Source organism: Tripterygium wilfordii, chromosome 14, assembly GCF_013401445.1.
Source record: "Tripterygium wilfordii isolate XIE 37 chromosome 14, ASM1340144v1, whole genome shotgun sequence".
NCBI lineage: Eukaryota > Viridiplantae > Streptophyta > Magnoliopsida > Celastrales > Celastraceae > Tripterygium > Tripterygium wilfordii.
Window position 1 is genome coordinate 10078710 of NC_052245.1, and position 24735 is coordinate 10103444.

Here is a 24735-nt window from a genome sequence, read left to right on the forward strand (position 1 = left end):
TATTCTAAATGAATTGCAGAGTTCTCGGATCTCATAATGTGACATAATGAAGTATGTCTATTATTGAAAGTTTGGTGATCCTAAATTATATGATCAATATATTCAGTTGGCTATGATGTTGAACCGATTAGAAAGTCTTCTTCATTCAATTAAATCATCCAAAAACCATGGCACCAACTATGATTGCCCCATTCAAGATTAGGGACAATGTGTAGAATACAAGTATGTGCTACTTGGTCAAACAGGAAAAAAAAAAAGTTGAATAAAATGTAACAAGATGTGGAATAGTGTCACATGAAAACAATCACCACCTTGAAGAGATGTTCTTCATATCCATGATTATGCATATCAAACATATGTTCTAGGTTTTGGTAAATTACAAAAATCCAACTTGATGAATAAGGATCAAGAATCACGACCCTTTATGTCCGCAACAATCATGATTGCACATATATATATATATAAATATATATATACTTTATTGCTATATTTAATAACATATATATGTGTGTATATATATATACACACATATATAATATAGTATCCGGAGATGTAACGAACTCCATAACCGTAATAACTGAAATACCTATGTCTATGTATATAAAATGTTGGGTCAAATGTTGCTTTATAACTGATCCAAGGAGTTGAAGAGAAACATGGGAACAGAAGACACATGTGGTCACATGACATGAGTAAGAATCGGCAACATAGACTTTTAATGGCGTGTATATATATATATATATATATATATATATATATATAGAAATTCTCTTATGTGGACCAAAAGTGTGGACCAAGTTTGTGGACTTGTTTTTCAACCATTGGATTTTGGTCCACAAACTTGGTCCACACTTTTTGATCCACATAGGAGAATTCCTGATATATATTGCATTGCAGACCAGAATACCGCCATGTTATCCTAATTGGTGTCACTAGCCGTTCGTAACAGACTTTTTTCTTCTTCTATTTTTGACAACGTAAGAACATTTTGGTAAATTTATAACTTTTATCCTTATTTTTAAATTTTTTTTATCATGTACTTATTGTAATATTTATCATTTTGCATAAATCTCCTTTTTTTTAAATGTCAATAAGAAAAAAAAACTTGTATATGTGTGTACGTTGGGTCCAAGTAATGAAATTCATTATCGGGTATATCCAAGTCCCTACCTAACTGCTTAATACATTTTTGATGAACAAAAATCTGCATATCCTCCAATGCCAACTTAAAATACCAATCATTTTTTAAGAGTGTAGATGAGTTAAATGACAAATTGAGTCGATTATTTTGGGTCTCGCATGTTTCAAATCAGTAGTATTTATTTATTTGTGTATTATGTACCCAAAAAAATCTATAAAGACAAAAAAAACTGCCAAAAAATGGTATACATTGAATCTAGAGGCATACACCCATGGACGATTTCGTTTAACATTAAAGGACGAGAACCTAAACACCTAAAAGAAAGAGAACATAAAATTTTCTTTAAAAAAACCCTAGTTGAGATTTTTATAAAATAAATAAATTAAAAAGGAGGTGAGAAAGGGAGTGACAAAACAGAGCTAGAGAAAGTGTCAAACGCAGCCCCTGCCCCCTTAATTATCTAAATCAGCCTAGCCAATTTTTTACAACCCTAATTTAAAAAAGAATAATAATACATGAGGCAATGGATGCTAGAAAAAAAAAGAAAGAAGAAGAACAAAAAGATAAAATTGGAGAAGAATTTACAGTGCAGCATTGACTGCAGGACTTCTTGTTCCTCTTCAATCTTAGCTAAATGCCTAAATCTCGAAGATGAGGAGAAAGACAAGAACCATAGCCCTAATCCTGTAAAAATTGGAAGGCTGGATTCTCAAGAAGTTCCGTAGCAGGTTTGACTTCACTCAAATCTTTCTCTTGAAGGGAACTAGAAATTTCATCCAATGAGAAAGGAATACTGCATTCACAAAGCCATAATGAGAAGGAGCTAAAAGCATTAGCTTTAGATAAATGAATGAAGTAGCTTCAATTTCTTACCTAGAATTGTCATCCAACAAAAAGGAGCTGCTATCTTCATTGGATTCGTCTGACATTAAAACTTTCATGCTGGAAATCACCTGCATACAGAGGAGTTGAGAGCAAAGTCAATTATAACGAGCCCCATTTCTGAAGAAATGGAGATTTTGATGAATAAAATTCGACTTACATCTGGGGATACACTTCGAGTGTTGTAATTGTCATCCCAGTATAGTGTGCTTATTCTATAAAGCTGTTGAATACTTAAGACCTGAAGAAAAAAAAAAACAAGAGAGAGAGACAGAACATAAGAATGATTCATATTTTCCCAACAGAAGCTTATACAAAAACTTGACAAACCACTATTATTTCGGGTAACACCACCATGGCAATAAATAATTTCCCCACTTTTCTTTACATACAAAGAGTCAAACCCATTATTTACTCAAATTGTTCTAGAGCGTTTTTCCATGACCAAAATTTTCTGACACTGTTGGAAAATCTTGTGGGAATTTAGCAAATCGCATATGAATAACTACCAACTTTCATATTATTTGACGCGAGATCGAGAGACTTACGGGGCAGAGGTCATTTTTAATTTCATCAAATGAAATTCTTGATTTCTGGTGTATAACCTGAAAAGGAAATCCAATTAAATTAGCCTGATAAAAAACCATAAATAATAAATAGTAGACCATTATGAGCAATATCTACAGTGACATAATTCCCCATAAGATATTCAGTACAAGTCTAGATTAGCAGTCTTTATTTCCCTATGGTTGACAATGTTATAAAATTGGCTTCTAGTGGTTTGAGGGACTCAATTGACATTCAGGCACAGAGAAATGGACAAACAACTTCCCTCACAATAGTTGAACAGACAAGGGTGGCAATTTGTCCCCACAATTTTCGAATCTGCCCCTACCCGGATGAAACATTATAAATTCTCAGGCAGAGACAAGAAAGAAATGGATCCTCCATCAGTCCATCCCAACCTGAACCAGGTTCCGAGCAGGACAAGGATTAGAATCAGATGATCATATTTATGGCTCTGTCCAGATGCATATTGACAGTTATGCAGCCAATTTTATTCAGAGTCACTGCAAATTGGGCACTTTGAGGGAGAAGCACAACTTTGCAAACAGAAAAGATGACAAGCTATGCAGTAAAAACGTGCACAAGTTGAAGTCTAAACTTTAAAGTGCTAAACCTTTGTAACAGGAAAGCAAAAGGGAGTTATGCCTTGTAGAGTTAGATAAAGGACTCGGGCTTCAACCTCAAAGAAATAAAAGTGGTTTTTATCACATTGATGATAAGATGCTGAGCACAGATGCCAATTAACATTTGATGAAAAAGTAGGCAAAGAATTAAAATTTTATTCAACTTGGCCCCAAGAATCCAAGGTATTTTCTATTTTCCTATTATTTTCTGGAGAAGCAAACCCAAAGCTGAGGTTGGTTGGGGGTTTGTTCTCTCTCAGTTAGGGATAGGAAGAGCTTCCATCCAAAGTTTGTTTAAAGACAAAAAATTATCATCCCTTCTTGCTGAAGGCATGTTACATACATCATATATAATAATCCTTCCCTCGGCTCAAATCGACACAGATTTGTCTTCAAATACACCAATACCAGGCAGTTTATGGTGAATCCTATAGCAGAGGGGAATTGGTAAGATCCACAAAACTACTACTTATAGGTCTGACCACTAAAGATACTTTCATTCTGAAATTGACAGTTCTCAGAATACAAACCTTAAATCTTAACAAAGCATCAAATACTTCCATATCTAGTGCTACTAAAACTATAGCTTGCTAGTTACAGAACATTCTTTCTTGTCCATCACCAAAACACTAATGATTCTCAAGTCTCATTTGCATCCTTCATCAAAGCACAGGTATGAACTTCAATCATATTTCAACTGAGTGCACAAAATAAGTTTGACATATCTACTCCTGTAACCATGTAATTTCTTTTTTGAAACAAGGTGCCATTATATTGGAAAACTTAATTATCTAGGCAAACATTGGTTTTGGTCAACTCCGCCACATCAGTTCCCTGAAATAACAAACTTGTATCTTTTCCCGACTCAGAGAGGAAGAGAAAGAAGCCAACTCATGTCAGATAAAGTCTGCAGCCTGAAGAAGCCTCAGGTCTTCAACAAAAAAGAGAAGTGTATGGACTGTTTGGGGGGAGGAGGGCTACTAGAATAAAAAATATTGTCACCCGAATTGCTTCCAAAGACTTAACTCTATATACATACCAAAAATCCAACAGCTTGTCTTGTGTGTTTGAGTTCATCCCATGACAAACCTGCATACTGCAGTGAGGAGAAGCACAAGAAGGTAATCATTGAAGATGCGCCAACAAAGAGAAACACAGCACAAGGGAATTATCAATAGCATGAGAACAGCCTTTGAGTGGTCAAAATAGTAAGTACCTCGTCTTTTGCTCGGGCACACCATAGTTCTAATTCAGCCAACCCAGACTTTACATACTCACCATTACTGAATGTGCAGCACTCACGACGAAGAAGAAGGCTGGAGCAGTTGTGCAAGCAATTCAATTAAAAGTTGTTTTGGTGGCACATAATTTTATAGCACACCAACTAAAAAGGATGAACACCAATTTACCTATTGAATAGCTGTATATTAATATATGAAAAGATTTGAGAAAACATTCGCTTGACAAGACCTGGGGGCACCTGAAACGACACCAATCATTAGTTCACTCAGTATCAAAAAGAAGAAAGTACTTAATTTCATTGTTACAAGAACAAAATTCACATACAAAATTTTCCTTCAAGGCAGAGAGGAGGCCATCAAGGCTCTCTATAATGCTTTGCCATGGACTAGCTGGAAGGCTACTGCCAAATGATCGCCCAGAAGACTTCAGAGCACTACTCCTTGATGTCCTGGGAGCCTGGCATTGATTTGGCGTATAATGACATCAGAAAACAGCAATTTCAGGAAAGAGTGGGAGAGGAGCAAAAGCCTCATGCCACCATTCATTTCTATCTATGATCATACTTTCATCAACTCTTATTGAATCTTATCCTTTCTTACTACTTCAAGTCATGAATTTTTAGGTCTTCCTTTTGGCTTCCTACTCTCTCTTATACAATTTTTATTTTCAATTCTCCTAACCACCGCACCGCTATCTTCATGTTTTCCATGCACATACCATCTTAATGGTTTACTCGTAACTTAACTTCAATTGGTGCTACTCCTACCTCATGCCGCCATTCATTTCTATCTATGATCATACTTTCATCAACTCTTATTGAATCTTATCCTTTCTTACTACTTCAATTAATGTATTTTTTTTTTTAATTCTCTTCACCACCGCACCGCTATCTCTATGTTTTCCATGCACATACCATCTTAACGGTTTACTCGTAACTTAACTTCAATTGGTGCTACTCCTACCTTAGATCTAATAATCTAATTTCTTATTCTATCTTCCCTCGCGTGGCCACACATTCAAGCGAAGCATTCACATTTCTTCTACATGCATTTTTTGGGTGTGTTGTCTCATAATAACCCCACTAAGAACTATACATCATTGCTGGTCATAAGCTAACCTATAGAATTTTCCCTTAAAATAAAATGATTTTGACATTAAAAATAATTCTTGGCCCCAAAAGTTTTTTCCTATAGAAAAGCTTTAACCAAGTAGAACTCGTATCACAAAGGACAATTTACCAAAAATGATTACTGAAATTATAATGGGGAGAAAATAAAATTCAAGAAATAAACCACAAGAAAGTTGACATAATGGAACTTAGGGATAACTTTACCTGGATACAAGCAGCTAGAAGTGGAGACAAGTCCTTCTTCTGATTGTCTCGAATGATTCCATATATTGTTTCCACAAAAGCACTTAGTTGGTCCTCAAAAAGCTTAGCTGGTTGCTTAAACTCAACCGGATGTAGTGTACCAACGGAAAGGTTGGCAGAAGAAGGGGACGAACGAAAACCCTGAGAAATATATCAGCCCATAATAATGCACGTAAGCAATAATATAATGTATTGATAATCCATCACAATGTTGTCTGAAATTTTTCGATATACAGTTATTAAACTAAAATCCTCTGGAAAATAAAAATAGATATACATGCTTCCTATTCATAGATTCTCGTACTTGAGTCATTCTCTCAAATAATGAAGCTTGAGGAGGCCTTGCACCACTAGTGCCTTTCAAACTCCCTTGAAGCAAGGACAGCAAGGTTGAGGAATTAGATAGCCAATAAGCCATAGGAACATTGTCATCCCCATTCTGCAAGACATGAATCATGTCAATTTCAATTTACGGGGCTCAACTTGCAAGAGCAGAGGGGGGAATTACACTAAAAGTGGGTGGGAGGTAGAGTGGAAGAAAAAACAGCCATGCTCCATCAGGAAAGAAGGCAATTACATTTCAACAAAGAAAATAAAGCACTCAATTTGACCAAATAAAGAAAGTCTTAATTCACTCTAGATCAGCACGGCAGCACCTTTTTCCAAAGACACCGTCTTATTAATTAATCACATAATATTTCGGTGTGGGAAATTCTCTGTTATATAAAATAAAAAGGAGTTTTAGCGATAGAAATCTAATGATTCAACATTACAAGATTGCCAGTCTACAGCTTCTTCTGGTAAGTCAACACGATGCCACCAAAAGCATCAGCACTGTCAATATCACCATTATTGTCATCTTTCTTATTGTTGGCACAGTTTTTGGTCAATTTACCTCGCGAATCGCAGATCCAATAATCTGAATTAGACGGTCAAAAACAGTAGTTTTTTCCGCTTCAAATGATCTCCAGTGGAGAAGACATTTGTATATGGAAAATGCCGCAATTGGTTTTCCTTGACTGAAGCCAACATTTTCCGTCACACATTTGATTAGAGCATCTACACTCTCCTGTACCACATATAAAGGCACCGATGTTAAAGATTGTATTAAAATTCAGTAGAAGGCTAAAGAGAACCGGAGGAGAAACAGAAAGTAAATGATCATCATCTTCAATCACATACTTGTTGCCGTTCGATCTGAGACCGACTCAATTTTTTTGATGAATCTGTGCCAAACTTTTTTGCAGAAGAAGACTTTTGTGGTTCCTGTTGAAAACAAACTCTCTCAAGACACATACATGCAACGAAATTGGCAGCGAGACAGAGAGCAGATAAGCCATATGTCAATGCAAATTATACTGAAGCCAAATTATCACTTACACGGTGGCCATTTTCTTGAGGCTGCAATGAAGTAGGAGACAGAAAAAGGAACGATTAGAAACCCTAAAATTTTGGTGCTGAAATCGACATCATAAATTAGTATGGCATTAGCCTCATGCTTACCAGAGCTTCTGGGATTGCCAAATGCTCTGACATTCTTCTAATAGAGGGATTTAACAACATTTTCTGCCGCTGAATTTGGTCCTCAGCTTCAATATCGGAGAGCTTTTCTTCCAGCCTAGAAGATATGAGTATCACAATGAACTTGTGTGATAAACCCTACTCAATCAAGAAAACACACTAGATTCCAATTTCTATATTTCATTGCCTATAGTAAGGAAAGTAAAACACGAAATTGATGTTGTATATGACAGAATACAGCTTAGGAAAGATACAACTTAACACAAAGTGCTAGAACTACCTCTGCATCGAAGTTTTTAACTCGATAATCTTTGTCTCTGCCTCCAGAGCCATCTTCAACCGCTCTTCACTAAGCTTACTTGTTTCTTCATATTTCTTTTCTGTTTCATCAATTTTCTTTTCTAATGAACTTACCATAGCCTGAAAATAGTTATCCATAAAGGTATTATGCAATAGGAATTTCAAAATCTACAAGGTTATTCTTCCTTTGGCCTATTCATCACAGGCTAAGTCAAATGCCAAGTCACTTTCTGAAGTAAGAGATGTGTAACTCACCTTGAGCTGTTCATTTTCTGCAGTAAGTTTATTCATGATTTCATGATCCACAACTGGGACCTCCTGTATGATTGGGACTTGTTCAGAGGCTCTCTTTGTTGCCTCACGTTCCTTCAGAAGCAGGGCCTTCGTTTCTTGAAACTGCTGCTGCATCTCTTGCAAAGCCGACCGCAGTTTTGTATTTTCCTGTGTTTTGGCCTCCTCAGAATCAGCCTGCACGATTGGATGCGTGGATTAAAAATAAGCAATATAAGGTAGCTACAAATTAATGTTTGAACTACAACATGAGAATAAACTGTTGAATTCTCTTTTGGCTCGTCCATACAAAGCTTTTGACTTGTAAAAATAACAGCATAAAACTTTAGCACTTACATGAATTCATACACACACTGATCCTATTAATTATAGCCTAGTTGTCAAAACTGCACCAGGGGATAAGGAAGGCCTAAGCTATCCCCCAAAACAACCTCTGATATAAACTAATTTCTGTGAATGAGTTATCCATAATAAGATCTTACATTTTAAAATCATCCAATCAAAGCCATCGGATTGATGGCTTAACTAGAAGACAACAAATATGCAGACATTCAGTTTTCAAATATTTGAACAAGGAGCTCTTGGCCTAGTGGTAGCCACTCTTTAGCATTTTGACCAGGTGGAAGGTTTGAAACGTCCCACATGTCAAAAAAGACTACCACTAAAATCAAATTACATTCATAGAAAAAAAATGCAGACATTCAGTTGTTCAAATATTTAAGGAACACAAAAAGAAACAGTGTTTCTCTACCCTCATTCGTTTCTCCAGCTGCAAACGCCAAGTCAACTCTTCAACTTCCTTTTCCAGCTTACTCTTAGCAGCTTGTAGAGCACCAGTTTCCTTAGCAGCCTGCAAACAGATAGAACAGCCAAAAACATATTCAAGCATGCAATTACTTTTCTAGGCATTGCAAAAGGGATAACTGATCTTGACACTTAGATAAGTTTATGTATGGATTTTTGCAAGATAGAACACTAGCTTAACAAGAGAGAATTTTCAACAGCTATTTTTCCCAAGAAGCAATGCCAGCATGAGAGAGCTGCTAGATGAAAAGAGCACAATTTCATAACTTATTCACCAATGGAAAGTTCCCATATGTCACTAAATCAACGTGCATAATCCACCAAACTTCACTGCAGAGAAATGCAAGATCTGAAAATTACTCTAAATAATCGCTAAATGAAACAGAAATAGATTCCCAGAATGTGAGATTAAAAATGTCATAGCAAAAGAACAGAGGAAATCATTATAATAAGGGAGGTAGGTCACCATTTTGAGCTTTCGCAATTCCCTGCGTGCAACTTTTCCTCTCCAAGCACATTGTGTGGAAATAACTGCTTTCTTTATCCTCCTATAATGAGCATGGGCCAGGTATTGTCGGCAATAACTCTGATTGACACAAACTTATAAATCAGATATACTGTATAGAGAGAGGCGGTGGGGAGGGGGTACACCCATCACCACAAACACCATGAAGTGGCACAAGAAGGGCGAGGAAATCATCAAAATGTGAGGAGACAAAGCTATGAAATAAGGCGAAATAAAATGCACAAGATGTCGACTTATTATTTTTTTAACATTTTTTACCATTTTATACACCTATTTTTGCAAATATACCTGCAATAATTCTAAAAATACATGAACCTAAAGACATGTACCAATTTCTTAGTTTAGTTACAAGCATTGGTAAAGTAAATATTTTCAGGGCTCATTTAAATTTCCAAAAGCATCAATTAAAGATCAAAATAAATGGATTAAAATATGTGGATTTGACAATCAATTACTGTTTAGACAATCAAATAACTACTTCTTACTGGGAACAAAATCATTGCAATGCACACCACCAAGAAAAATTATCCCCATCTATTTCTTGATCACAAGAACTAGCTGGGAAACGGGGATGCTACCATTATTTACCATATTTCTCCACAAAAAAAGGAAAAAATGTGAAATCACAAATACATATCACCCAGAAAAATTGTAACAAAAAGAAAACTTAGCTTTTAAGCTCTACCTGGATGACCACTGCTGCTCTTGTTTGCTTTCTGAACCGAAGTTCATTACGCGCAGCCATCCCACGCATGCCTATCTGAATTGAAACAGCTGACGACCATAGATTCTTGTAAGCTTTCTTTGCCAGATACCTGCGAGAATGTTTCTGGATTTTCAAACAAGCAGCGCCTCTTCTAATGCATTCATAACGACAACGCGCCACTTGCCCTGCAGCGGATTGGAGGACATAATGATCCATACCATTACTAAAATTCTAAATTCAAAGATCTTGAGGAGATCAATACAATAACTTTGCAATATGCACAATTGTAAGTTTAATTATACCTCTGCACAAGGCTTGGATTTCAGTAGCAGAACTCCGCAATAAGATAAAGCTTTTGCGATCAAGATAGGAGCGAACTTTTCTCTGGATGATGCTAGCTGATCTTCCTAAAACCAAAGAACGAAGAGCATCCAGTTCTGCCGTCTGGCCTGCTCTTAGAAACACTTTTGTTTTACCTATCTGAATATAAGAAACAAAAAAAGGATCAGTAGCATTGTTTCTCAGAATCATCTTAGCAGAATGCGAAGTAATTGTGTTATACAGCAGCTCACAAACTGAATATTCATATATTTTTGTCCTAGCAAGGATAGTACACAGCAAGTCCATAACCCAGAACCAGAAAATGACCAAACAAATGGCTATATTTGAACTATCCAAAAACTGCAAGCAAATAAAAAATTACCAAACCTAAGAAATTTCTAGCAAGAAGTGCTCAAAAATGAATATATACCTGATAACCTTTGAGGTCCACTTTTTCAAGAAGCCTTTTGCAAGCAGTGACCTCATCACATCTATCAATGAATAAAAAACAAGATAAAAAATCATATTGAAAGAATCTAATGCCTGAGTAAAAAGTAATCAAACTTGTTGGGTTGAGGCTTTTCACATCATTTATATATATTCTAACGCTCCCCCTTACGTGTGGGCTGGACAACTCTAACGGCCCAACACGTGCACACAACAAACGAGTCGCAACACGAGGGCAACAACACATTTAATCAGTCAAGAAAGACTACCTCCCATCCAAAACCTCAGGTGCCAGAATTCCGAAACGACCTACAAATTCGTCAAATGGCTTCCTAGTGGGATAACCAGCGCAGCTTATTCTAATTGCCTCCATGACACCCTAAAACAAGATATGCATGTCAACTTGATTGTGTCTCCAGCAAACATATTTGAGAACACTAAAATAGACAAGCTAACAAATTAGAAATCTTACCCCACAACGCAGTTGCTGTAAAGCATTATTATTCTCAAAAATACCCGGCTTCAGAGCATTGTTTGGCTTCACACAACGGATGTAATGTGGTTCAGTGGCACTAAGTGTTTCAAGCAAAGCTTGCAATTGTAGCTGCATACACCATAAATTAGAAACTTGTAAAAACTATATAAGAAAATATTGCAACAACTGCACTAATCAGAACATGAGTACACCTTAAAGTGAGAACCAATTGATGAGAACTTTGATGTCTTGGAAGATTCCTCAGGTAAAGGTGGGAACAAGCCTGAAACAAAGGAACACTTCGAAGCACTGAGGAGAGTTTGATGCTCCGCAACAACATAATCTTTGTTCTTATCCAGGAAGAGCTCAGTTTGGTAAGTTACCTAAAACAATAATTTCAATGCAGGAAGTACAAAGCAGTAGTCATTTTCTGCATGATAGAGGAAGAACCAACATTTCTACCATAACATTATGAGGACCAAAGATACCACATACATCACCAGCATAGTGAGAAATGGTGAAGTCACTACGAGCCAACTTAGGCTTGCTGAAGCGTTTGTGGTCTCTGAATGTCTGATAAAGCTTTTCTGCAAATGTCTCATGTGTTGATCTAGGAAACATACTACAAACACATAAACAAGAATTAATTTCCACGGTCAATAGGAACAAGTTCAAAAGATCCTTGAAACAAACAAATGGAAAGGCCTACATCGTTATTAAGTTAAGGGCAATACATACCAAGCCTCGTCAAGAAGAGCAATGATGCCCCCAGGTTTCTGAGATGGAAAAAGTACATATTAGCGAGAGAAGAGGGGGGGGGGGATGAAATACACCAGGTTTCTACCATCAAAGTTTATTCACTCACACTCATCTTTTCATCAAACAACAAGAGATGCGAGGACAACACCAAACTGACTGATGGTTTACATACATTGGTGGCTTGCATATACCATAGGAATAATATAAATGGTAGTAGCAGTAGTATGCAAGCAATGCCCAGCCCATTCACCATTAACATCAGATTATGGCCATAAATTAAGCAAAATGAACACTCCTAGACTGGATAAAACAACTTGGATTGACTCAGTTTTGACATTGGAATAGAATTTTGATGTATACTCATATAGTCATATGATATAAAGGTTCAGTATCAGAAGAAATATCCTACCTTCTCAATGAGATCAAGAACATCTTGGTTATCTATGAATTCAATATAACTCCAATCAATTTCTTCTTTGGTATATTCTTCTTGCTCCATCTTAAAAACATGCTGCCCACAGAAAAAGAAGATAAAATTGAACTAGTAAAAATGGCCTCGTTATCCAGAGTAATGCCAAAAGCCTCAAGCACACATCTCAGGCACAAACCTGGTTGAAATGCTGTTGCAACTTTTCATTGGTCAAATTTATACAAAACTGCTCAAAGCTGCATTAACCAATTAACATTTAGGAAAGGGGAATTACTACAACCAGCAGCCGAACAGACTCAACAATATATCAAACACATATCTGAATCATGAGAAGCTTAACAATACACAGAAAGATACTAACATAGTCCTCACAGAACTAAAACATATAAACACCAGCAATCATCACTCCCCAAGAACAACATGTTAGCCATCAGGTAACAATTCAGATATTGCCCAAAGCTTATCGGTTAAAGAAGTTTTTGAATATGTAAAATTCCTGGCGCCTTGGGAGACATAGTTGAAAATTTGATTAATAATCAAACAAATCGACTACAACTAGTATCATGCATGGCACTCAAGTTACAATATCCCTAGTTAAGCATCCAAATCATAAGAAAAACAGGTACTACATGCAGCTCTCTGCAAGAAATTAGCCTTTGCAAATGATGAAAATAAAAGCATACCGGTTAGCACCTGTTTGTCTTGAAACTCTCAAATCCATATATATCCAGAACCCCAATTAAGAATTTTGAATCAGGATCTTGACCAATTGAGTTATTGATCTTGTTCACAAGCCTGAGGAAATGAATGTTCAAGATAAACAAAACTAGAAACCAGATGCAGAAATAAAGGGGTCATTTGGCAGAGAGAGAGGTACTCATGTACTCATGAAAGAACCTAGCAAGGTAAAAGAAACCGTACCAGTCAAACAACCTCGAATACACTATTTTGGCCAAGGCATCTCTATTGACAGTGGCAGCATCTGGATCAAGTGATTTTGTAATACTCTCGTCACGAGTCACAATGACACGTTTGCATAATGAGTCTTCAAGAGACTTCTCATCACACCTAAACAAACACATATATATCAGATTATCTATTTTCCTTTCACGACTATAGAATGAGTATAACCAAAAGCAGCATGGCTAACTATCTATTACATGAACAGTTCAGCTGCAGTTTTGAGATGGAACCAAGATCTATCATCCTTAGGTTCAGATGAATCTGTTTCCTCTCCTTTCGCAAACTCAATATTGCCTAGATGTAGTATTGCAGCCACAACTCTGAATATTGCATCCTGTGAAAGAATAACTTAGACTTAGCATAACTTCTGTACAAATAATACCTGTTAAACAATGTTCAACTTACCTGGTCATCAGAACCTATCCCAACAACATCCATAGCTGTCCTAAGTGCAAGATACTCCTTAGAATCATCGACTCCATCCAGTTCATAGCAATCTGATTGATTAAGATAATGAAAGGTTCTTTGATTTCCCAATTTGTACTTCTCTATGTCCTAATAGCATGATAAGGGGGAAATGTCAGTATTAATCGCTCAAATTACAACATAAAAAAGTAGATAATATCATTGAGTTAAAAAAAAATTAATATACAAGCTCGCATAAGATTAACATAGACTAATAGATAGAGTACCATAATTGAACTTGACCTTAAAGTAAGAGTCTATTTGGGGCACATAAAGAATAGAAAAATGGTGTAGATCAAAGGTTTTAGGCATAATGCGGCTACCAAAATTAGTGGAACAAGCACCAATATGTTTAACGTTTCAATAGCCTGACCATACAGAATGGTAGATAATATCATAGTTACCAGGAACTGGGTATGCTTCGGGTCGTGGTACGGGTACAGAGTACGTCACTTGATTAATTTGTGGTACACGGAGGGTATACTTAATTGGTAAGCTAGTTGGGAACGTGGTACGGTTTGACTAGTTGTTCAAATCACCATTAAATATTAGCCGCACTTATCTCTCTATTCCCAACATATCTTAAACACTAACTGTTCATCTTCCGTTGAAAATTTCAATCCACCAAGACTTTGATCCGATCCCATCAAGGGGCAAGAACAAGTTAAGATATACATGTATTGTTGGATATTGGAATGATTTAATAAATAAAATAAAAATCTAATCTTTGAATGATTAATATTAAAACGATTCATTTTTGTAAAGATCAAAACGCTTCGTTTGGAATGTTTGGTCTAGGGCAAGCAAACAATTGACACCTAGCCCACTTCCCCGAACATCATCTTTTTATCAATCTTGACGGCGTCTGAGCAATACTGAAGAAGAACAGACAGACGGTAAAACCAGAAATCTACTTGAAGTCATCTGTGCTGGTTTCGAAGAGGAAGTTTGCTTTCTCCTTGATGCTCAGTCTGAGTCTTTGAGAGGTTATTGGGCGTACTCGGGCTAGGTGGGTTTCTCAATATACCACCAACGTCGACATTTGACAAAAAAGTGTTTGAAATTCGAGCAAAGCCATTAACGATCGTCCAAAGAGAAATTGCAGCACCATTAAACTTCGAGGAAGAGCTGCTCAGTTTAAAAGACAAGTATCACAAATTGTTGTATTAAATTTGAAAAATCCCTTTCTCTTCACAGATTTTAGGGACACTCATTTGGGTGTCCTAGATCACGTTCCCGACCGACCTGTACCCCGTTCCGGGACGTGCGTCCTAGTTCAGGGGACGAGGGGAGTATGAGGGTTCCTGGTAACTATGGATAATATCATATCCGATATTTAAAAGGCCTTCCCACCATACCCGATATTTAAAAGGCTCAATACAAGTTTCTCTCATCTAATCCAGGCATGCTGCCAAGTTTACATCCTTTATTTCTCTCTCAGAAAATGATTAATTCTCATTAAAAATAGGTATTGTGGTAACCTAGTCAACATTGCATCAGCAACTGTGTGTTGATTGGCTTTTGTTATTCGAAAATTGAAATTCAAAAAAAAAAAGCGCTGAACCACCACTTACACCCAATGAAGAATTCAACATCTAGTATGCATAATAATACCAGACCTCAATTTCTTCCAACAAAAATTATGAGAACATCAGGAGATCGATTTACCTCTGTTGGTGCAGCGCAAAGCATATAAAAGCAATGATAATTTCTCTCAGGATCAGACACCTGACAAACACGAGATCGTTCCAGCAAATAAGTTCTGATGGCAGCTCCCGAAATCCTCCCCCTATCATCAAACTGAATCTCGACAAATTTTCCAAAACGACTGCAAAGACAGTGCACTCACTTCTAGTCAATCTTGCCTCAAGCAAACAGAAGAAAACAAACACTACTCCCTAAAGCCCGAAGAGACAATTAACAACCAACCTTGAGTTATTATTTCTCAGTGTCTTTGCATTACCAAATGCTTCTAGAACAGGATTGGACTGGCAAGCAAGGAAACAATAAAGTCAGAGAAGAATAGTAAAGGCAAACAGCTATATGAATGTAATTTATTTATACAAGGGAAAATTTCTGAAAAGTTCCATAACACAGGTGAACAACCTTCGGCCAAGAAAAATTGTCATATTTACCACACAGCAAAGTGCAATAAGGACAAGTGAAAGTTTTAGAGGAAGGAAAGGGAAAGAGAGTACGGAAATTTTCCACCTCTAACACTTGCTGCTCCACAGACCTTCCCTCTGCTGCAGCCCTCCCTCCCATTTGGGCAAGATAACGCATGAGCATCTTTGTACTCTCTGTCTTACCAGCTCCACTCTCCCCACTAACTAAAATTGACTGGCTTATGCCCTCATTGAACATCAGTCTGCAATTATAATTTTTTTCCATTTCAATTTGCTACGCAAAGATGAAATTTCAAGCTTTAAAAATCTGAGACTGATAGTTTACCTGTATGCAGAATCTGCAATAGCAAAAGGATGTGGGCTCAGCTCACCAAACGCAGCCCCTTTATACTGTCCCATCATATGACTATCATATAGATGAGGTAAGCGCCGGAAGGGGTTGACGGCAATCAATATATTGCCTGTGTAAGTCTAGAATCACCATGAGGGAGTTTAGCTTTATACATGGAAATATAGAGGGGAAACAATAAATATTTGAAGATAACAATCGGGGCAGAAAATAGATTACATCCACACTCCACAACTATAATGGAGGTGGAAAATACATGCGAGAATAAGAAAATAAGCTGCTACACCAATAAATTGCAAAATTCATCCCTTACACAATACAACGAGAAAAGGAGGGAGAGAAACTCATTAGTAAAGACTCACATATATTTCATTTATATCATATCGACATTGTAGATTCTGCAGAACCCCCGGCTCATGCAGATACGCCAATCTTGTCATATCATCCACACCACACGAAGGGAATTCAGGGTCCTTCGGGAAAACAGATGACACTTTGGCAACAACCTATAACAAAGTCAAAATTAAGGAGGCAACTTTGATGCCAATCCCTAAATTCATGCACACATGAAGCTGGGGCTAGAATTCAAAAAACTCAATCGCAATGAAGGCCACAATATCATTGCCACAATATTATAAGAGCAAGTTAAAAATTCTTAGAAGATAGTGTAGAAACTCTGAAATGAACCACGCTATACCATAATTTGGATAAACAAGCAAATTGAGGAAAGGTTGACAAACAACGCAAAACTGGCAAATTTCTAGAAGATGACGACCTTTAATAAATTCCATGAACTTCTGAAACATCACACATATACCAGGATTTGTATTGATGTCTAATCCAATAATCCTCCCAACTTGGAAAATATTCCATGAAAAGTGCAAAACGTTGAATAAAAGGGGGGAAAAAAGAAAAAAAGGGGGAGGGGGAGGGGAGGGGCCTATCCCTGGAATGGAAACTCACCGTCTTCCCAGATGTACAATCTACGGTGATCTCTTCACCATTTACTTCCATAACTTCCCCGTCTACCCATGCTTCCTCAGGATCTTCCAGCCAAACAAATGATCCAACCACTATATTGACTGGAGCACCCTGCATAGCTACAATGAGCGTCAATGCATCAATCAAAATGTGTAGTGTGGGCGTATATACGGTGCCGTCCCTTCCAGTCGGTCACGTCGGAACCCCTCTCGGACCTTAATCGCAATGTACGTTCACGCTGTACAAGCTGTCTTACAACCACTGAACCTCCCTCATTACTCCGTCCCCCTCATCTCTCCTCCTCCGTGACGCATATGGCTGTTATTGTCCGTGCAAAACCCTGGATCCAGCAATCTTACTCCGAGTTGAAGCACCAGAGATAAAATGTCGGATAGGAAAAAACCTATAAACTGGAAACAATTATGGAAAAAATAAATAAGTTAATTTTTTTTTTGTATATGATTTTCATTTATAATTGGATTAAATCCAGAACAATAGCCTTGCTCGCTTGAATTAATTTCAAAAAACATCATTGAAAAAGAGATCTAAAATCCAACACAAGTGTCTATATTCATATTGAATTCATGAAAAAATAATTAAGAATTCCAACAGAATAATATTCGTTTAAATCCCAAAATAAATTTATTTAATTAAGCTTACAATGCCATAATATACACGTGGTGGCAATGTCGATATTGTTTGACAAAATTAGATACTAGTATAAAAGCTGGTGAAAATGCCAATCAAACGGACTCCATAGTCACAATCAAAACCAACGGCTATTGGGTGGTGGGGACCACCAAAACCATCCTTTTCTTGAGGAATCCGTCTCTAGTATGGCTTTTGGCACATACTGAGACGACGATCAAGGAGGCCGAAAATGGTCATTGGGCCAGGCCTCATTTCCAATCTCTGAAATCTTGGAGCTTCCTATATGATGGGAATGGGATGAACAATATCCCCCACTAGATCAGGTTGCAGCAGGGCTATGAGCTAAGCCTAATCTTTATTTACTCCAAGGCCCAACACTAGTTTTGGAAACTGGCAAGACATCCCATCCAAGCCCAACATAGCTCTAAGTCTGCACTTCAAAACAGGCCCATTAGTATCCAACGAGTACGACCAGCAGCCGCCACGCAACTCCTCCAAAACTTTTGGATTTGGACCCGAATACTGTATACACCCCTCAAATGGAGGGAATTTCAGAGACAAAGTGGGAATCTCTCTTCAAGGACTTCTTCAATCTCCACAAATATTTTCCTGAACTCGCTGCTACCTAGGTACTTTGGGCTAGGGCGGGCATCCATGTCACTGATGCCTGGTTGCATCGGATACAATGGCGATCAATCATTAAGCTGGTCAAAGGAGAGATTGATAGCCGTTAACGACGCAGGACAGAACGTAGCTTAAGCTATGAGATAGTTCAAAGCAATGTCGGATTCAATTTCGGAAATTTTTAACACTTTATCATATCATAAGATGATGCATGTAACTTGATTCATTTTATCAAGTGCAGCTAGCTTCAAAGGTATTTTTGGGCGGCCCTTTGCCAACAACTAGCTGCAGCCAATGATGTGTTATTTAGCCCAAAGATGTATTTGGTGTCTCAGACTAAAACCCACAACAATCATGATGTGTTATAGTTAGGAAGAGATGGTGCATTACAAACAAAACAAAACAAAACAAAATTTAATGAGAGACATAATGTACCAAGAAGATAATAATCACATGGCAGGTATAAATGAGAAATGAGAATGGACCCTCCCTAATAGTACTACACACTCTCATGCATACTTATTATAACTCAGACAAACTGCCAAGTCAATTTCACCATGGAATCCAAGGAATTGTAGAACCACATTTTAATGCAATTTGGTTTCTCTCATATGTCCAATCAGGCTCTCATATATGGATAAACACCCTCCACATATCTCACATATTGTAATTGGTGATATATATACATATACATGCCACCCCCCACCTGCAACTGCAACTGCAACCCTCCAAGCTAATCATGATAGGATGTATAGTCATGATGTTTCTGGTATCTAATATATTATATATCTTTTCAGAATATAATTCCGGTTGGTCTAATGTTAACATCTTTGACACTGTTTATGGAAACAAGACAAACCTCCTAGACTCTTAATTTCTTTGTGGTGTTTGATCACCATGGGATAAGAAGGATTCATGTTCGGTGTTATACCGATGGAACCTCTTCTCCTTGATTGGTGTCCTCGATCCTACCTTGGTTGATAGCCGAGTACGCTTTCTTGCCTTGATGGGAGGCTGTTTTTATTTGCCACAGGTGAAAATTATTTTGGTATTGTCATACCTAATTGCATGTGGATACCCACATCAATTTTTTCAGTTTCTTAGTCTAGTTGGTCTAATATACATGGTTGGCATTGCCAATTACAATAGCAAATTAGCAAAGTCAAAATAATTTTTTTGGTAACCAAGAACGATATCAAACAAGTTTGTTCTTTTAACATCTTATGCGGGGCTAAACTCGAGTCGTCAAGCTTGCGCGCACAAAATTCTTCCACCTGACAATGGGGTAAGTTGGGCCCAATCCCACATGTGACCACAAGAGTATCACTCTCATTGAGAATCGAGTTCATATGGCTTGATCCCAAGAGATTCACCACTAAATTATCACCCAACTAGTTTTATATATTAGTAATTCCCTTATTCAGGTGAATTGATGTACAAGCAACTAATGATATGTCTACTTAAAGCTATGATTATTTAGCAATAATTATTAGATTGGAAGACTTAGCAAGCCAAGAAAGTAGTCACACATTAATTACTCACACTGTTCTTCATCGACTTTCTTCTTTTCTAATCCAATTAAATACAAAAAAGAAAAAAAAAATCCAGACACAATCCATCCTTATATACCTTTATTTTCTCACAAAATAAGACAGTTTGGAGTGATGGGTAGTTGTGGGAGCAAGTGCACAAGTGAGGGATATAAAGTAGAAGTTAGAGGGTTGAGAGAGAAGGTAAGGCTTCTTCAAGAGGAAATACAGGGAATTATGATTGAGAGGGAGATAGAGGACAGAAAATATGAGGGGAATATGGTGGTATTTGCATTCAAAGAAGCAGAGTGGAAGCAAGAGAAGAAGAGACTGAAAGATGAAATCAAGGGAATGAAGAAGGTTTTGGAAGAGAAAGAAGACAAGATTAGAGAAATTGAAGATGATGATCGATGCCAATGGCAATTGCAATTGGAGCAGATGAGGGAGGAGAGAGCGTGGCGCGACGAGGCCGTCGAGAAGTGGAAGCAACTCTACCTTGCAATCAAAACAGAGCTGGATGATCTCATTCAGAGGACTCACATTCATCATGGTGCTTCTTCTACCTCTCTCTGTTTTTCCCTGTTGAAGTTCTAAGCTTTTTTATTATTTTTTGATAAGTCATGAAGAAGAGTGACATTAATTTAAATGTGAAGGGGAGGGATTGCACTGGAGAGGAGAGGAAGAAGAGATGAAGATAGAGTTGAAGGCAAAAGAAGCTGCCATGGAAGCACTGAAAGCTCGATTAGCATCAATGGAGCAAGAAGAGTACAAGAGGGCGCGAGAGGTGGATATATTAAGGCAAAGTTTAAGAATTGTGATTCACAACAAGATATCACAGCAAAATATATAGTATACAAGTTAATCACTACTCACCAAAAAGGAAAAATGAGAAGTTGCACACCATATGTATGGAGCTTTTGTTGGTGGCCTCTCTCATCTGTCTCTATTGGAAATTGAAGAAAGGCTCCTTAGCCAAAGTCTGAGCGATACAGCCATAGTCTTACATTACCAAAGATATACAGGTTGAGGAATTTGTGCTTGCTGGATATTAAATAACATTACTTGCACTTTTAGCCTCCACATTCTACACTGACATGTTTTATCTTTTATGTACTGCTTCTCCAGGGATTGGGGTTAGTTTGATAGTTGCATCTTTGATTCTTGTACATGGGTTTTCCGCTATAGGCCATTTCCTGAGATACCCTGTTGTTTTCTCTTTTTTGTCAATATATTGTGCTGCTTATAAAAAAAAATCACCAGTCACCAATTACCAACTACTTTGGGATTTGTATTAATTAATGTGTTTTATTAAGCATACCTCATTGCATAAGACCATTAGATTAGCTAAAAGAATTCTATTGTTTGAAGCATTTACAATTATGAATTCTTATATTTTGGCTACAATTAAAAGTTTCAAATGAAAAATGTCCTTATTTTTTAATACTTAAATTTAAAAAAAATAGCCCAAAACAAATGAGAAAAAAGTTAACCATCATTAGTTTACCAATTCAAATTATCAGCATACAAATCAAGCAAAATAATGAAGATAATACCAAAATGGAACTCAATCTTTAAACAAAAATTTTCAGAAACAAAATAAGTCAATTTGAGGAAATATGTATTTTGGGAGAGCGAGAGAGAAATATTAGTAATACAGTGTTGTTTTATTAATCATTGTGAATTTGAGTGAAATTGCTTAAAACTATAAACGGCCTAGAGATAGAAAATGTATTTTTATAGAAAAACTAGGGCGACGCTTAGTGCTATTAAGGTTAGGGAAATACAGTAGTAACATGATGGTTATCTCCTGTCATTGAGTTTGTGTTTGTGGGGATTAGGTTCAAGTGTTAATAGTGAGTCCGTCTTAGTGAGGAGAGGGAGCGATGTACATACGAAAATAGTTTATTGTAGCAGAGAATGTCTGACGAAGGATCAACCAAAAACTAGTGATTGCTTCTTGAGATAATTTATGTGCTCTCTTTATCCACTTTCTTAATTTTTGGTATGTTTGTTGTGACCCGTAGGCATATTTTTACCATAATAGAAGAAAAATTATCATGTTCATCTCAATTTAGCTCCCTCCAATATAACAATATTTAATTTAACTTTAAGTTTATAAATTTGTGGAAATATTTTATCTTCCAAATAAACTAGATTCTCATGCATGATCATAGTCTCTTGATATGCTTGATATAGTTATTTGTAGTAACCGGTTTTCGTCCGGCTAAAATATTAATAAAAGAAAAATAAAGATATGAAATCCAAAATAAAAATTAAAGGAAGGAAAATGAAGTCCAAACTTGTGTCTTTGCTTAAAAGCCCATGGACTCATAAATTCAAAATTTAAAGCCTAATTCCTAAGTTTTGACCCAATTGTAAAAAAAACAAAACCCTAGAAAATATCTGAAAAAATAGGAGAATTAAATAAATAATAAATAAAAACCTTAAGAAGGAAAAGGTGGTGCCTTTATTAGGGTTTTGTAAAAGAATGGAAAAGATAAAAAAGAGTAGTCATCTTGGTTAAAATGAGAGAAAAAGTAGGGGCAAAAAGGAAAATTGAAAGAGCTAGGGTTTTAGTGGGGAGATGGTTGCACAATATAAAGAGCACACCATAGGGTTAGAAAAAGAAAAAAAGGAAGGAGAATAGAGGGCAGCCGCACACCAGGAGAAAAGAAAGAAATGAAAAAAGGGGAGGAAAAGGGAGCCGCACAATAGAGAACAAAAAGGGAGGAGGAAATCGGGAGAGAAAAGAAAAGAAAGAAGAGAAATAAAGAGAAAGAAAGAAGTAGCAGCCGAAAGAAGCAAGAGAGGAAGAAGGTGTTGAACGGAGGAGAAGAAGAGGTAATAATCTGTATACATCTTTGCAGTTCTCTAGTTCTATTGCCTTGATTAGATCTGATCCTTTTGATGGAATCTGTGTTGGGTTTCCTTGCTCTTCAATTACATCCTTGCATTATTCAAGTTATAGCTTCCGGTTCTATTTATTTTTGGTCCCATTTCTGCAGTTTTTTGTACATAGATGCCATACTTGAGGTTCTTAAAAATCTGGTTCGTCAAGATTTTGTTGATAATGAATGTTTGAGTTAATATATTATAACAAAAATAAATTATCTAAATCTAATACCATCTTATCTTTTTTTGAAGCCTACTTTATTGCACCATCCCCCGCTCCATGACACCACACCCGCTGCATGATGCCACCCCTGCTCCATGTTAATTGTATCATGCAGAAAATGACATCGACAATACTAGCGGAAATGCCTTATAAGAAGTATAGAACGATGTAGAGAGAAGTTTAGAAAATGGAATTGACAATGACTTGAACCCAATTCGGATCAATGTTTTGCAATAGAAATAATCCGCGGCTATTCAACACTGCCCCAATATGATTATTACTAGAATGATATGTGTATAGCTCTCTCATTGTAAGAATAACACATCCACAACTTCTACAAAAAAAACATATTGTTTATGTGCATATGACAATAATATTATGTGATATGCACATAAACAAGATGCATAAAACAATATTATTGTCATGATTTTTTTTAATAATTTCTTGTAAATTGTCAGAGTGTAAATTTTCAAAGTTAGAATTTTTATAATTGTGGCCACCATGAATTAACAGAACAATGGCGGCTTGGTAATTCACAATGGCTTCAATGAATGAGTAGTTGATGATTTATCTGAAGGAGGAGCATTGATTATTCCAGTGATGATCCAGAATGGAGAGAATTTAGAATTTTTGTTTAATTTGACTTTATTGAAGACTTGATTTTGGCCTGGAATATTGAGATGGAAGATGATCAACAAATGCATAAGGCGAATGTCAATAATCCCACCACTCAAGAACCTGAATCGGAGCTGAAGTTGCGGTTCAAGAAAGCTGCAGAATGAGAAAGTATTGATCGGTTGACAGAGAGAGCGTATGCATGCGAGGTGGATTTGCCGACGAGCGCCGATCGCCACGAAGGGGCTAGGGCTTTGAGATGCGAGGACACCCCTCTCCTCCACATCGTCTATGTAAACCAAGCGGTGACTTACCAACAACTCCATAACAATGAGTTCACAGATGTGTCATGGGTGGACTTTTACTCGAATTTGGCAAGAATATCCTTACCCCGATGTCATGGAAATGCCCCTGAGGTGGAAGATCATGGTGATGATGTCAACGTTTGACCACAGTTGTAGATGTTGGTGCAAGTGGGTTGTGGGCTGGACATAAGATGGGTATTTATTATAGAATGAGCCGGCCATGGTACAAGACAATATATTGACATGGAATGACAAATGCCAAATGGTTGACTTGGGTCTGATGCAAGTGGATGTGCCAGAAGTGAAATACAAAAGTGAAATGAGGGGATGAAGAAGTCATATTGATGGGTAATTAAAGAGGGTGGTCAACTAAATTAAAGTGGTATTTTTGAGAGATTTGGACAAAGGTCACTCTTCTCATAATCTGTTATGGAGACCGGAGAGTTTAAAGAGATTGAAGGAGTTATCAATCTGTTATGGAGACCGGAGAGTTTAAAGAGATTGAAGGAGTTATCAATGTCATAGACCTTTTATGAATCATAAGTTCTTAAAATAGGCAGCATATTCATCCTAACAATATACCAAAAGTAGAAAAAATGTTCATA

At 36.9% G+C, this 24735-nt stretch overlaps 2 protein-coding genes across 3 annotated transcripts; one reads left to right on the plus strand and one right to left on the minus strand.

The window, feature by feature from the left end:
* Nucleotides 1-1482: 1482 nt before the first annotated feature.
* Nucleotides 1483-17872, minus strand: LOC120015325 (myosin-6-like). 2 transcript variants are annotated; one of them, XM_038867701.1, is made up of 38 exons: nucleotides 17274-17408; nucleotides 16673-16816; nucleotides 16287-16432; nucleotides 16047-16203; nucleotides 15765-15823; nucleotides 15504-15663; nucleotides 13776-13925; nucleotides 13568-13704; nucleotides 13329-13475; nucleotides 13101-13202; nucleotides 12586-12643; nucleotides 12387-12488; nucleotides 11957-11994; nucleotides 11714-11840; nucleotides 11431-11601; nucleotides 11216-11347; nucleotides 11013-11122; nucleotides 10727-10787; nucleotides 10278-10455; nucleotides 9955-10160; nucleotides 9210-9329; nucleotides 8691-8789; nucleotides 7904-8116; nucleotides 7629-7768; nucleotides 7331-7445; nucleotides 7208-7228; nucleotides 7010-7093; nucleotides 6723-6896; nucleotides 6132-6266; nucleotides 5789-5968; nucleotides 4780-4911; nucleotides 4623-4693; nucleotides 4430-4529; nucleotides 4253-4309; nucleotides 2572-2628; nucleotides 2184-2264; nucleotides 2015-2094; nucleotides 1483-1934 (listed from the first exon to the last, which is right to left on the minus strand). In XM_038867701.1, exons 1-38 carry the CDS (start codon nucleotides 17406-17408, stop codon nucleotides 1820-1822), a joined length of 4494 nt encoding a protein of 1497 aa, XP_038723629.1. In that variant the 3' UTR covers nucleotides 1483-1819. The 2 variants fall into 2 exon arrangements, with proteins under 2 accessions (XP_038723629.1, XP_038723630.1); XM_038867702.1 differs by lacking the exon at nucleotides 16673-16816 and having other exon boundaries at nucleotides 17274-17872.
* A 2358-nt stretch (nucleotides 17873-20230) lies between these two features.
* LOC120014216 lies at nucleotides 20231-21366 on the plus strand. The gene is made up of 2 exons (XM_038866135.1): nucleotides 20231-20645; nucleotides 20749-21366. Exons 1-2 carry the CDS (start codon nucleotides 20231-20233, stop codon nucleotides 20943-20945), a joined length of 612 nt encoding a protein of 203 aa, XP_038722063.1. The 3' UTR covers nucleotides 20946-21366.
* The last annotated feature ends 3369 nt before the right edge of the window (nucleotides 21367-24735 follow it).